Source organism: Cyprinodon variegatus, unplaced genomic scaffold, assembly GCF_000732505.1.
Source record: "Cyprinodon variegatus isolate N-32 unplaced genomic scaffold, C_variegatus-1.0 Scaffold1647, whole genome shotgun sequence".
In the NCBI taxonomy this organism is placed as follows: Eukaryota; Metazoa; Chordata; class Actinopteri; order Cyprinodontiformes; family Cyprinodontidae; genus Cyprinodon; species Cyprinodon variegatus.
Genome location: NW_015152100.1, coordinates 34,534 through 47,047, shown reverse-complemented (window position 1 = coordinate 47,047; position 12,514 = coordinate 34,534). Strand labels below are relative to the sequence as shown.

At 38.0% G+C, this 12,514-nt stretch overlaps 2 protein-coding genes across 2 annotated transcripts; one reads left to right on the top strand and one right to left on the bottom strand.

Annotated features, from left to right (window-relative positions):
- The first annotated feature begins 109 nt into the window (after positions 1–109).
- Positions 110–4,533, top strand: cpsf4 (cleavage and polyadenylation specific factor 4). The gene is made up of 8 exons (XM_015404141.1): positions 110–505; positions 630–680; positions 1,786–1,938; positions 2,043–2,138; positions 2,277–2,370; positions 2,475–2,547; positions 2,706–2,864; positions 3,964–4,533. The coding sequence occupies exons 1-8, from the start codon at positions 403–405 to the stop codon at positions 4,030–4,032; spliced, it is 798 nt and encodes a 265-aa protein (XP_015259627.1). The 5' UTR covers positions 110–402; the 3' UTR covers positions 4,033–4,533.
- Positions 4,534–4,563: 30 nt separating this feature from the next.
- On the bottom strand, positions 4,564–6,614 carry atp5j2 (ATP synthase, H+ transporting, mitochondrial Fo complex subunit F2). Its single transcript, XM_015404142.1, has 4 exons — positions 6,564–6,614; positions 5,966–6,073; positions 4,792–4,908; positions 4,564–4,709 (listed from the first exon to the last, which is right to left on the bottom strand). Exons 1-4 carry the CDS (start codon positions 6,577–6,579, stop codon positions 4,681–4,683), a joined length of 270 nt encoding a protein of 89 aa, XP_015259628.1. The 5' UTR covers positions 6,580–6,614; the 3' UTR covers positions 4,564–4,680.
- Positions 6,615–12,514: the final 5,900 nt, after the last annotated feature.

Genomic DNA, 12,514 nt, shown 5'->3' with positions numbered 1-12,514 from the left:
TTTTTTTTTATTTTGCTTCTAATACTGTCAAGTACTTGTTAGGAAAATATTGCTGATTATTCAGGTATGCAACCGCTCATCGCTCGGGGATCGATTATTTCAGTCTGGATCCGGTGCGCGCCTCCTCAAACGGAGCTAGAAGCAGCGCGTTAACAAATAAAACAATAATTAGTATAGATATGAGCCATGGTAGTGTTTGAAATTTGTTTTTGAAACATTGAAGGAACAAACACCAGCAACGTCGATGGTTTCCAGCTGTTACTTGCTCGTCGGTTAGCCTGGCTAACCCTTTATGCTGCCAGAAGCTGGTCAGTTACTAGCTAACAGGTTCGACTTCCAGCTAGCTTAAAGGAGAAATAACCTTTCAGGTCTTCGCTTTGAGAGCTGCAAACTACCACAGACATGCAGGAGTTACTGGCCAACGTGGACCACATCAAGTTTGACTTGGAGTTTGCTGTGGAGCAACAGTTAGGGGCACAGCCGCTGCCTTTCCCTGGCATGGATAGTAAGTGCTAACTGCTACTAGCTGCTGTTTGGGAACCAGAGGAACTAACAGAAACTAAACCGCCGCGGATGGACACGTTTTCTTCAACTTTTTATTAATTGTATCATTTTTTTTCTGCTTATAGAGTCTGGGTCGGCTGTGTGTGAGTTCTTCGTTAGAGGAGCATGTATGAAAGGTAAAGAACCAATAGAAAACGCTGTTAAAACAGGTGCTGGGTTAACAGCTTAGCTTCCGAAATTGTATCACAGAGAAAATATCTTATTATTCAAAACATGTTCCCTTAAAGCATTTTTCATAAAAAGATATACATGGGATTTGGACCCAATGTGAACTTTTTTTTGTAAAAAAAAAATAATGAAGAAAAGCTTATTCATCTTTTTTTTTGGGATTGTAATTATACCAAAATGTTCTGGATAGAGATGTCAATTTTTTTCCATCAAAAAAATCTTAACATTACTTTAACAGATAGGGATGTTTGTTTGGGATGGAGAAATGTGAACTGGTCAAAACAGATTTTTTTATTTATCTATATAGAATCCTTAAAAATGAGTTCAAATGCTAAAGCCATGCAAATTATAATTGCTCAGCATAGATTTGATTTTGACATTTTAAAATAATTGTTCTGTTCTTTTAAGCTATTTGTCCTTGTATATGTCTGTAATTATTAATGTTCTATTTAGTCCATTTTTGTTCTTTTTTTGCAATTAAAACAAACTTTTTTTTCCCTTTAATGGTTTAGATCGCTTGTCCTTAAATCATAGTGCGTTTCTTACTATTGCTTGTGGGGTTTTTGTATTATAGCATAAGATTGATCAAAAACATCCTCTACCAGGGTTTCAGTGTAACGTCTAAATATAGGACGCAATCACTGTTCTTCTGTGTTGCTTTTTATATTTTCTAAAAGTAAACTATTCACATATATAAAACGGTTAGCCCAAACTTGGTTTCTGCTTTGCTTTAAGGTCAACCAAACACAATCAGACCTGTACATTTTCTGTGGTGACAGGTGGCAGCAGTTTGGAAAACTGTATTTGGTTTCTATATTTCCAGGTTCAGATTAGTGCAAAAATATGAAAGAAAGTATAAAAAACAACTAATCTATTACACATTCCTCTTATAACTGTTTTAACTCATAAAAAGTATGGTCACACTATAATAAAGAGTTAAAGCTGTAGTCCTATTTCTAGCACAAAGTGTGTAGAAATTTTGCCAACAACTAATCAATGTTTTACTCCTTAAACTGATGTATAATATTGACTGTGATCAATTTTTTTGTTTAGGTGGGATGTGTCCTTTCCGTCACATTAGCGGAGAGAAGACGGTAGTGTGCAAACACTGGCTCAGGGGGCTGTGCAAGAAGGGAGACCAGTGCGAGTTTCTCCATGAATACGACATGACCAAGATGCCTGAATGCTACTTCTACTCAAAATTCGGTTCGTTCACACGTGTTTTCTGATTGGTTGCATCTTTCTCAGACCTGTCAGCCACCAACCTCTTGCCCTGTCTGGTGCTAATGAGGGCATGTTTTATCCCTCAGGGGAGTGTAGCAACAAGGAATGCCCCTTCCTGCACATTGATCCAGAGTCAAAGATCAAAGACTGTCCTTGGTATGATCGAGGATTCTGTAAACACGGTGAGGTCCAGCTCAAGTATGAGGAGCTTCCTGTGAAATGAAATGATGCATTGGCAGAACATCTATCCGTGTCTTTGACAAATCTACATTAGATTTGATGTATTTGACCTCTAACTTGGTGCAACTGCTCCTCCTCAGGTCCTGACTGCAGACACAGACACACAAGAAGAGTAATCTGTGTAAACTACCTGGTGGGCTTCTGTCCTGAAGGGAAATCCTGTAAATTCATGCAGTAAGGACATTATTTTATTACAGCTCTCTCATTGTACCGGTTTTCATTTTAGATAAGAATTAAACTTTAAAGAATTAGAATTAATCGTTTTTTATTTTCTCCAGCCCTCGGTTTGAGCTGCCGATGGGAACATCTGAACAGCCCCCTCTCCCACAGCAAGCACAGAACCAGAGCAAGGTAACATGTTTTTAGCCAGGGTAACAAACCTGCAATAAAACCGACGATTGGATGTCTTGCTTGCTGAAATCTGCTTCTTGTTGGATTTAGTCATTTTATGTGTGTTTGACTTTGTCTGCTGATGTGTTATTAATTCCTAAGTTTGTTTGTTGTTGCAGACTGGGTCCACCGTCAATCGCTCGTCCCTCTCTCTCATCCAGCTGACCAACACCAGTCCCATCCAGCGGCAGCCGAATAACATCAACTCTGGTGTTCAGCAGAACAACATGGGCATGAACAGAGGGCCTCGCCCTCTGGACCAGGTCACCTGCTACAAGGTGAGGCTCGGTATCTCTCTCTTTCTTTTTAACTTCATTTCCAAAAGTAAAAAAATATTACAGGCAATTAAGAATATAAGGTGTGGATGGTTGGCTCATAAAAAGGCATTAAAAGGCTTATAATACAGTTAAATTCACCCGTTAATTAAAAAATACATGAGATGATAAAGAATGGGTGATTTAAAAATAAATGCCACATGTAACTATGTCCCTAAAAATATCTCAAATTTAAGGTAATCTGATATACGGTACCTGTTTTAGTTTTTGCAGCAATGGTTGTTGAGCATGATTCAGCCAATTTATGATAGTTTTTCTTGCTACCAATGGAAGTATATGTAGAATTGTTGATCTGTCCATAATTCCCTTGGATACAGATCGAGAAATAGAAAGGAATCTTTAGGAATGTTTATTCCTAAAATGTCCTAAATTATATTCTTGACATCCTTCAAGAATATTTTCATCCTTGGGCAATCCCAGAAAATGTCTTTTTAAAGAATTAAATTTTACATTATGACAACCAGACTTTGACGTGCTCTCTAGAAAATTGTGCATACTTGTGACTTTAAAGGAAATAATTACAAGGTGTTCAATAAAAAAAACAAACAATGAACTGTATTTGTGCTTAGTGCCGCTTAGTTGATTTTTCTAATTTTGCTGCCGTTGGATAGAGAACATATCAGATGTTTGTTTGGGTTTAGATCTGCTGCTGGTTTGGAGATATCTGGTTTCTGCAGCATGTTTAGTTTTGGTCTCATGTGAACTAAAAACCATTCAACATGTTTGCTGGGTCTCCTGCTTAAACCCCTGATGCTTTTTAAATACTGGATTTAACACATTTCCATAAAGGCCAGATTGTGACTGAAGGTAACAGTTAACCCTGTAAACAGATTCACCCGTCACAATATGCCTAATGGTCGCCTTCAGTTTTTCCTCAGGTGGATGAGCAGGTAGATTCTCCGTTCATTCTAGTTGTGTTTCTGTCATGAAACCAAGAAGTGTGAATATGTTTTTGAAGGACTATGTATTAAAGCTAAAATAGTTGATGTTGTGATTAATATTTCCTTTTGAACATTTGATCTTTTGTTTCATCTGCCTGCAGTGTGGAGAGAAGGGCCACTATGCCAACAAATGTAATAAAGGTCACCTCGCCTTCCTGAGCGGACAATAGCCTTCAGGTCTAAACACCATGGTAACCAGTCTCCCTGGATGGAACAGCAGCACGAACAGCTCCAGGTTATGAACATGGAGGAGCATCTAACCATGTGGAAACGCAGGCAGTGTGAAAGGAAAACCGAACTGTTTACTGCCATTGAAAAACAGGAACGATTCATTTTACAGAAGATAAAATCAGATGTTCAAGATTCAGATCTTCTTGTGCTGGACACTTCTTGTAAAATGGAGGAATAAATGAAATGCAGATGGTCCCTTTGACAGCGTCTCTGCACAGCATTGCCGTCGCTTTATTACTGTACATCTAAGGCCATGTGGTGGCGCCTAATGTCTGACTGCAAAGCATCAGGAACTGAGAACTACAGTCTCCACCGTCGATGCGAGAACCTAAAGCCTTCTGGGGAGGTTTTATCACCTCAGCTGGGATTCTGCTATTTAATGCCAACTGATGCAGTCTGGATTTTGTGGTCTGTACCATTAAAGGCATTTTTTTGTCAAATTTGGTGTTGCTGCACAAAAGACATTCTCATACACTTATAATTTTTATTGGTCACATATTAACACAATATAACTGAGGGTATAAACAGCGAGGGGAGCTGGGAACTCCTGGTTCAACCCCCGATGGTGTGATGGCTGCTGGAAAGGCTCAGTGGTACTTCCTCCAGCGATCGTGCTCTGTAGGAAGAAATTAAAGTTAAAATGGGGAAAACTAAAAGTAAGCAAAGGTTAGAAATGTGATTTCTGAATGTTATCTTACTGATGTGGTCGTATTCCCACAGGTAGCTGATGGCCACGTATCCAGCCAGCAGCATGGCCACACCACCGATGCCTCCTTTCTTTACATTGATGTACTTGTTGTAGTATCTGTCGTGACCTGAAAACAGGACCGTTGGGAACAAAAAAAAAAAAAACTTAGTATTTGATAAGGATTGAACATTCAGAGGGAAATTCACAGACAGGAGGGAAGGATAGTTGAGGTCTGATTTACTGGGAGATGAACACTACAGCTATTTGTATTTTTATAGGTATTGCTGCTACCTTAGTAAGATCTTTAGAGCTTTAAGAATACAGATGTTGGAAGGAAATTAGGCCAAAACATCCATTTATTCAAGAATGCTGAAAGAGTAAACAATCCTACACCATCATGTCCAAAAAGCTATTTTCCAGCTGGTATGACTGCTGGGACAAAATTTCATGACCATCATAATCTAAGGAGGACTTTTGGGTCCACATGTGTTGTCACTATTTTTACTGCGGTCCATCTATGCCCTACTTTTAAGTCCGATGAGGAATTTTCAGGGGCAAATGCAGCTAAGGCTGAACAATATCTTGATACACATGTTACCTGTTAGAGCTAACCATCATGTTAATATAAAATATGTCTGATACAAGTTTTTAATAATTCCTCTGAACTCTGATGCAGAGCTACAAGGTATTCTGGGGAAAAAATGGGGATTGATCATTTTTACCAGAACAGCCATGATGGCATGGGTGAACTGTGCAATATCAGGGAAATACAAGGCTATGGCAAAACTTTAAATCAGTTATGATTAAGCCTCATTTTTCCCTCTTCACAGTGTCAGTGCATTTGTGTGCTCTTCTGCATTTTGTTGAGAAAAAAACGGACTAAATGAAAATGTAGTTAAAACTAATGTATGAATTTTGCAGGATTTACATTGACAGCACTGGAAATATAATATACAGCATTTAATCTGTCCTTTGTGGCTATGATTACAAACAGTGATTTATTTAATTTGCTGAGAAGCTTAATTTTTTTTTAATTGGGGAAAATGTGACAACCATTTTCATCACAATGTCACGTTTTTTCAGTGTTGTGCAGATTTATAAAACCATAGCTCGTTCATATTGATCAGGTCAGTAGAGTTAAGTCCAGCAGGTTTCCTGGTATAGTCAGAGTCTGATCAGCTCACCTCTGCGGATCGCAGCGAGGAGCCCGTTGGGGGTGAAGTCTCGACCTCCCATCCAGGTTCCCAGTTCTCCCAGTTTTACGTCCATCAGGCGCTTCTCAACAACTGGAACTGATCACAGGAAAAGACATTTAAAAACGCGCCACTAGAAGGAGAATATGCAACTCAAAAACCTAATGTTAACAATGTAAGACCATATTTATCAGGTTTTAACCAGTCATTTTTGATGTGAGGTTTGAAATTCAGATTAACGTGAGCGTAACACTTAGCAAAATAAGCCTTTATACGACAAACCCGCGATTGTAACTACTCAATACAAAAAGAAATTAGTTATTTATTTTCAAACAGTGAAGACTATCAGTTAAAAGTCCTAAATAAACGGGGAGGTTGATGTTTTCAATGGGGCTGCCGCTGAAAGTCCTTGACGTGAGTCAAAGGATTTAGTGCGGCCTTCAGTCCGAAACAAACCAACAGCAAACTAAGCCACTACCGAGGTTATAAATTAACAAAGAAAGCACCAGAAGCTGTCGATAGAATCACACAAAATGCTCAGGAAATAAAAAAAAGAAGAGATAATTTAACAGAGGACACGCTAGGCTACCTGGTCTGTCCGCCATCTTGACCGGTGCAGGGAGCTAACCGCAGGGGCTGATGGGAATAAAAGGAGGAAGTGCATTCTGGGACATGGAGTTGTGATTGGTCTACTCATTGCCCAGAGTTCTTAATCACCAGTGTATGTTTGAGCTTTGTTCTGATAAAGTCAGAATCTGAGTTTAAAAAATAAGATTTTAAAATAAGATTAAATAAATGACCGGAAAACTGCTGAAATCACAATAATTAGAGAAAGAAAAATAAAATTCATCCGAAAGAAATAAAATATAAGTGACTGAGGGGATACAAATATAAAGATGTTGCCATAAACTAATTATTGGAAAACAAACACAATCGAGAATATGCAAAACCTTTCAGATCAAGCAGGGCAAAGAAATGTGTCTTTATATATACACGTTTAACCATTATAAGCAAAAACAAATAAAGCTAAGTTTCTATCATTTTAAAATGATTGATATATATTGTAAACCAAGAAAAATCATTACTACAAAGACTCTCTTAGTCTTCTATGTAGCTTATTTATATAGATGAAAAATGGAAAAAGAAAATAGAGATAGAGATCATAGGATAACAACATATAATTAGGAACACAGTTTTTAATTTCCTTACAGAGGAAGTAGTCTAATAAGGCATACAAATGGTGTCAATCATCAAGATTTAATTTTGGTACAGTATAGACCAAAAGTTTGGACACAACTTCTCATTCAAAGACTTTTCTTTATTTTCATGACTATGAAAACTGAAGATTCACACTGAAGGCATCAAAACTATGAATTAACATATGCTCTTAAAAGTTGCCACCTTTTGCTTTGATTGCTGTTTCGCACACTCTTGGCATTCTCTTGATAAGCTTCAAGAGGTAGTCACCTAAAACGGTTTCCACTTCACAGGTGTCCCCTGTTAGGATTAATAAGTTGGATTTCTTGCCTTATAAATGGGGTTGGGCCATCAGTTGTGTTGTGCAGAAGTCAGGTAGATACACAGCTGATAGTCCAACTGAATAGACAGTTAGAATTTGTATTATGGCAAGAAAAAGGCGAGTAAGTAAAGAGAAACGAGTGGCCATCATTACTTTAAGGTCAGTCAGTTCAAAAAATTTGGCAAAACTTTGAAAGTGTCCCCAAGTGCAGATGCAAAAACCATCAAGCGCTACAAAGAAATTGGCTGACATGAGGACCGGCCCAGGAAAGGAAGACCAAGAGTCACCTCTGCTGTGGAGGATAAGTTCATCCGAGCCACCAGCCTCAGAAATCGCAGGTTAACAACAGCTCAGATTAGAGACCAGGTCAATGCCACACAGAGTTCTAGCAGCAGAAATATCTCTAGAACAACTGTTAGGAGACTGTGCGAATCAGGCCTTCATGGTAAAATAGCTGCTAGGAAGGCACTGGGCAAGAGAACAAAAGGAATGGACATTAGACCAGTGGAAATCTGTGCTTTGGTCTGATGAGTCCAGATTTGAGATCTTTGGTTGTAACCATCGTGTTTTTGTGCGATGCAGAAAAGGTTAACAGATGGACTCTACATGCCTGGTTCCTACCGTGAAGCATGGAGGAGGAGGTGTGATGGTGTTGGGGTGCTTTGCTATTGACACTGTTGGGGATCTATTCAAAATTTAAGGCACACTGAACCAACATGGCTACCAAAGCATCTTGCAGCGGCATGCTATTCCATCTGATTTGCGTTTAATTGGACCATCATTTATTTTTTAAGAGGACAATGACCCCAAACACACCTCCAGGCTGTGTAAGGGCTATTTGACCAAGAAGGAGAGTGATTGGGTGCTGCTCCAGATGACCTGGCCTCCATAATCACCGGACTGAACTCAATCAAGAAGGTTTGGGTTGAGCTGGTCCGCAGAGTGAAGGCAAAATGGTCAACAAGCGCTCAGCATCTCCGGGAACTCTTTCAAGACTGTTGGAAGACCATTTCATGAAGGCCAAGAGTGTGCGAAGCAGTAATCAAAGCAAAAGGTGACTACTTTGAAGAACCTAGAATATAAGACACATTTTCAGTTGTTTCACACTTTTTTTGTTAAGTATATAATTCCACATGTGTTAATTCATACTTCTGATGCCTTCAGTGTGAATCTTCAATTTTCATAGTCATGAAAATAAAGAAAACTCTTTGAATGAGAAGGTGTGTCCAAACTTTTGGTCTATACTGCATGTCTGAAAACATCTCCATCTCGTTATGTCCCCTTTATTCGAAAATGCAGACAGAAAACAAGTTTTTCAAAATCAATATTTGCTGTGTTTTTACTGAAAGCATAAAAGCAGATAAACAGACAAGGGCCCAAAAAGTGGGGGAAAACCCACAACAAAATAAACAAAATATGAAAACATAAAAATAAAAAAAACACTCCTGTTGAATACTTAATGATTCCACTAGATGGTAGCAGAGGGGATGAGGTCCTTGCTTTTAACTGCAGCATAAATCATAAACAAGAATAAATAAAGACACTCCAACTAACTAGCTGTAAAATAATTACATTTTATCAGTAGCAATGATCATAAGAATACATTCTGAACTGCAGCAAGGGGAAAGCTTTTTATTAATAATTTGTTTCCACAGACAATGAAAACATTTTTCAAATGTTCAGATATATATTTCATCATAGCAGCATACTCATACTAACTTTTAACATCAGTTCATTTCTGTGAGAAAAAAAAATATGTTCAGAGTGAAATTATTTTCAAAAGAACCCACATCAGTTATGCTCCCTGTGTTTTTATGCAGAGTAGGAGTTTTAGAAAAATTCATAAGGCTAAATAAAGCACACCATTTGAGCATTTGACCATTGCTCTTTACATAACTCCGTATCCTTGGTCCTTTCTTATGCTCTCTTGTCTGCAGCTCAGCCCACAGGCCTTGTAAAGAATTTAGTGCAGGGGATTAGGACAGAAAAGAAACTAGATACTGTATATTTACTGTCAGATTAAACATTTCTGCATATATCTGACTACATATGAGGATTATTATCCAGCTCAAGCACCCAGTCAGGAGCTATCTTCACTTTAGATTGGCATTTAAAGAGCTCTTGTCACCAGTCACACTAACAGAATCCCAGTTATTTTATCAGAGAAACCAGCCCACAGCATCATACATCCTTCATTACACCACAGATTTACACCTTGTATGAACAGTGTAAAAAAACAAAACAAGATGGGAATTTTAAATACCTTATGTTGAGTTACCTAAAACAGTTATTTTAAAGGTTAACCAGTTTGGTCATTTGTATAATTGTGACCATCTATCAATTAATGTAATAGTTGCTATGCTTAATGTTTTATTGACAAAAATCTAGTTTGTGACATATTGCAATCTGCAACTATATTATGCATAAATTTCAATTAGGGATTTAAAAAAACTACAACAATAAAATCATCGCTATAGACGTGCAACAAATGGAAACAGGACCTATGGGATATAAAGCATCCTAATGAGGCATTGAGATGAGATATTATGTGGTTCTCTTTTTTTATTGCTCTTATTGCTGAAATCTCTCCCCCCCTCCCCTACAAATAATCACATCAGATCATAAGTACTTTTTGAAAAAAGCACCTGAAGAGTTTACTATGCTGGCGCTATGTCGGAGGAATCATTTTTCTTAGAGCTAGAAACCGATCAATGGGCAGCTCAGCAGCCTGCAGCGCTGATACAAAATGTTCCTGCAGATGTGGCTGTGCAGACCAGGGGCTGTATCTGTGTGTATGGAGAGGCGGTGCAGTGGACCTCCTGTCCAAGCTCATTGCAACCACTAATCAATAACCTCAATCCACCTACCCACACACACAGCCTCAGTGAATAGGGTGCACACTGGGGCGTGTGCTTCTGAAACGGGCCGTCAGCCAAGAATCACCACTTGCCTCTTTGCTTTATTAGACAGCTTCTTTCTGCTTTCCTTTAATGACCTCCGTCTGAAGGAACACCCATCCTAACACTTTGCCTTTTTTTTTCTTATGTCCACTGATGTTCTTCTGGATGTTATGTGTTTTATAGTATTATAAATATTATAACCCAGGATGATCAAAAAAAGAAGATTAGAAAAAAAGCTTATTCTCCTTCTTTTTCTTTAAAGGTTTAGTGGAGGGTTTTGCACATTTTTAAAAAGACCTGCCCCTCACTATAAAAAAAAGCACATGTACAACCCTGTACCCGCTCCAGAGAGGGAATGCCCTTTAAAAGCGTGCAAGAGCATGCACGAGCCCATTTGTCCTCGTGCACGCTCTGTTTAAAAGTTGCTGCTTGCATCGCTCATACAAGCTTACTTTCAAAAAGAAAAGACGTTTCGGTACGGTTGGATTGTTTTTTAACTTTTTTGGAATATCACCAGAAAGATTGACAATTAGGAGGACCACTTATTTTAATGATCCACCAAGAAAAAGAACATCATCCATTATATCTATAACTTATTATTCAAAAGTAAGCAACATTTTGATGATTCTAAACACAGAATAGGTAGCAAAATGCAATCGGCTGCAAGAGAGATTAGCAGCCAAAAAATCCGCTACCAGTCTAAGAGAGAAAAGGGGCAAATATTACAAATAATTTGCTCTGTATGTATGAATCAACTGAAGCTAAAATGTTCATCTTTTATATTTTGTCTTGCAAATGCATTTCCATGTCACCCATAGTTCTTTGATGCCTCTTAAAGTTAATCGCTTTAGTCATTAACATTGTACATACACATATCGAGAGGAATTTGTTGGCACCCCAGCTAAAGATGTGCAAAAACCATGAAATTTATTCATGTTCTTTTGGAACAAAAGGAAAATGACACACACGCAAAATAAAAAAATAAAAACAGACTTTAATTTGATTACATGCATTCTTTTGGGGAGAAATCCTTTTATAACTAATTGTTTCGAACAGATCATTTGTTTTTAACTGAGTCATAATTTTTGGTTCCCCTATAATACCTCTGTTAAATGAATCTTGAGTGTTTTTGCTTTTTCATTCATGCTTAATTTCTTTTAAATGTTTATCTGAATTTTCAGGAATCATTATTCAGTAAATCATAAGTTCATGTTTCTCTGGGGTTTACATTTGATGTGACGCCATGGTTTTCTTGGCAAAATGCATAGAGAGTCAAAAAGATACAGAGTGGTGTTTAGTGATAACCAAGTTTCCATGAAAACATTAAGATGTTATTTTCATGCTGGTTGCTCTTTCCACTTTAACCATCACAAACATAAAGATGGTGCTTTCTTACTTCCACTGGATCTCTAGTTAGATGTGGCAGATGTGACATGCTGGGTGTGTTAAACCTAAAGCAAAGGATGTAAATGCGGAAAAGCAACTGATTCTAACTGTAGTGTATGGTCTAGAGCCCATGGTACTGTGTGCTTGTTTTGTTTCAAAAGGCCATTGGGTCTTTTCATAAACTCACATTATAAACTGTATAAACATAAATCTATAGTGACATCTAATGAGAAATCAGTCCTCATCAGGCTTCTTGTCTTAATGACTCAACATTGATAAAGGATCAATCTTAAATGGCCTCATTGAGATACTCATCTAACAACTCCAGAGAAAAGAGCTTGACTTTTGGGAAGATTTTTTAATTAAAACATGTTCAAACAGATGTTTGAGATTTCTGGATCAAGTTATTGGGTTTAAGGTGGTAACAAAGCCGGTTAAGAAATGTGTCCTCAATAATGTAATCATTGATTGAAGGCAGTGGTTTGTATTTATGCACCCTGTTCCTCCTGGGCAAGGCTCCTAACCCCAGGTTAGCTGCTGTATGGCTGTATAAATGTGAAAACCTTTTATAACTGAATCAATTTAGGAATTTTGAAGAACTGAGTTGAGCAATAGAATCAGGCCAGTTTTATTCATTTTAGTATTAGAAAAAAACAAATAAAACTGGCTTGAGTCTGCATCTGATCCGTCCATCCATCCATCCATCCATCCATCCATCCATCCATCCGACCATCC

What these genes read in the sequence shown, in the direction of transcription:
- cpsf4 (XM_015404141.1), top strand. Translation starts at nt 403, where the DNA reads ATGCAGGAGTTACTGGCCAACGTGGACCACATCAAGTTTGACTTGGAG. An exon ending in GCCTTTCCCTGGCATGGATA is followed by an intron (nt 506 to 629) that starts GTAAGTGCTAAC and finishes TTCTGCTTATAG; the next exon opens with AGTCTGGGTCGGCTGTGTGT. An exon ending in AAATCCTGTAAATTCATGCA is followed by an intron (nt 2,371 to 2,474) that starts GTAAGGACATTA and finishes TATTTTCTCCAG; the next exon opens with CCCTCGGTTTGAGCTGCCGA.
- atp5j2 (XM_015404142.1), bottom strand. An exon ending in CCTCGCTGCGATCCGCAGAG is followed by an intron (nt 4,909 to 5,965) that starts GTGAGCTGATCA and finishes TCCTGTTTTCAG; the next exon opens with GTCACGACAGATACTACAAC. An exon ending in GTGGGAATACGACCACATCA is followed by an intron (nt 4,710 to 4,791) that starts GTAAGATAACAT and finishes TTCTTCCTACAG; the next exon opens with AGCACGATCGCTGGAGGAAG.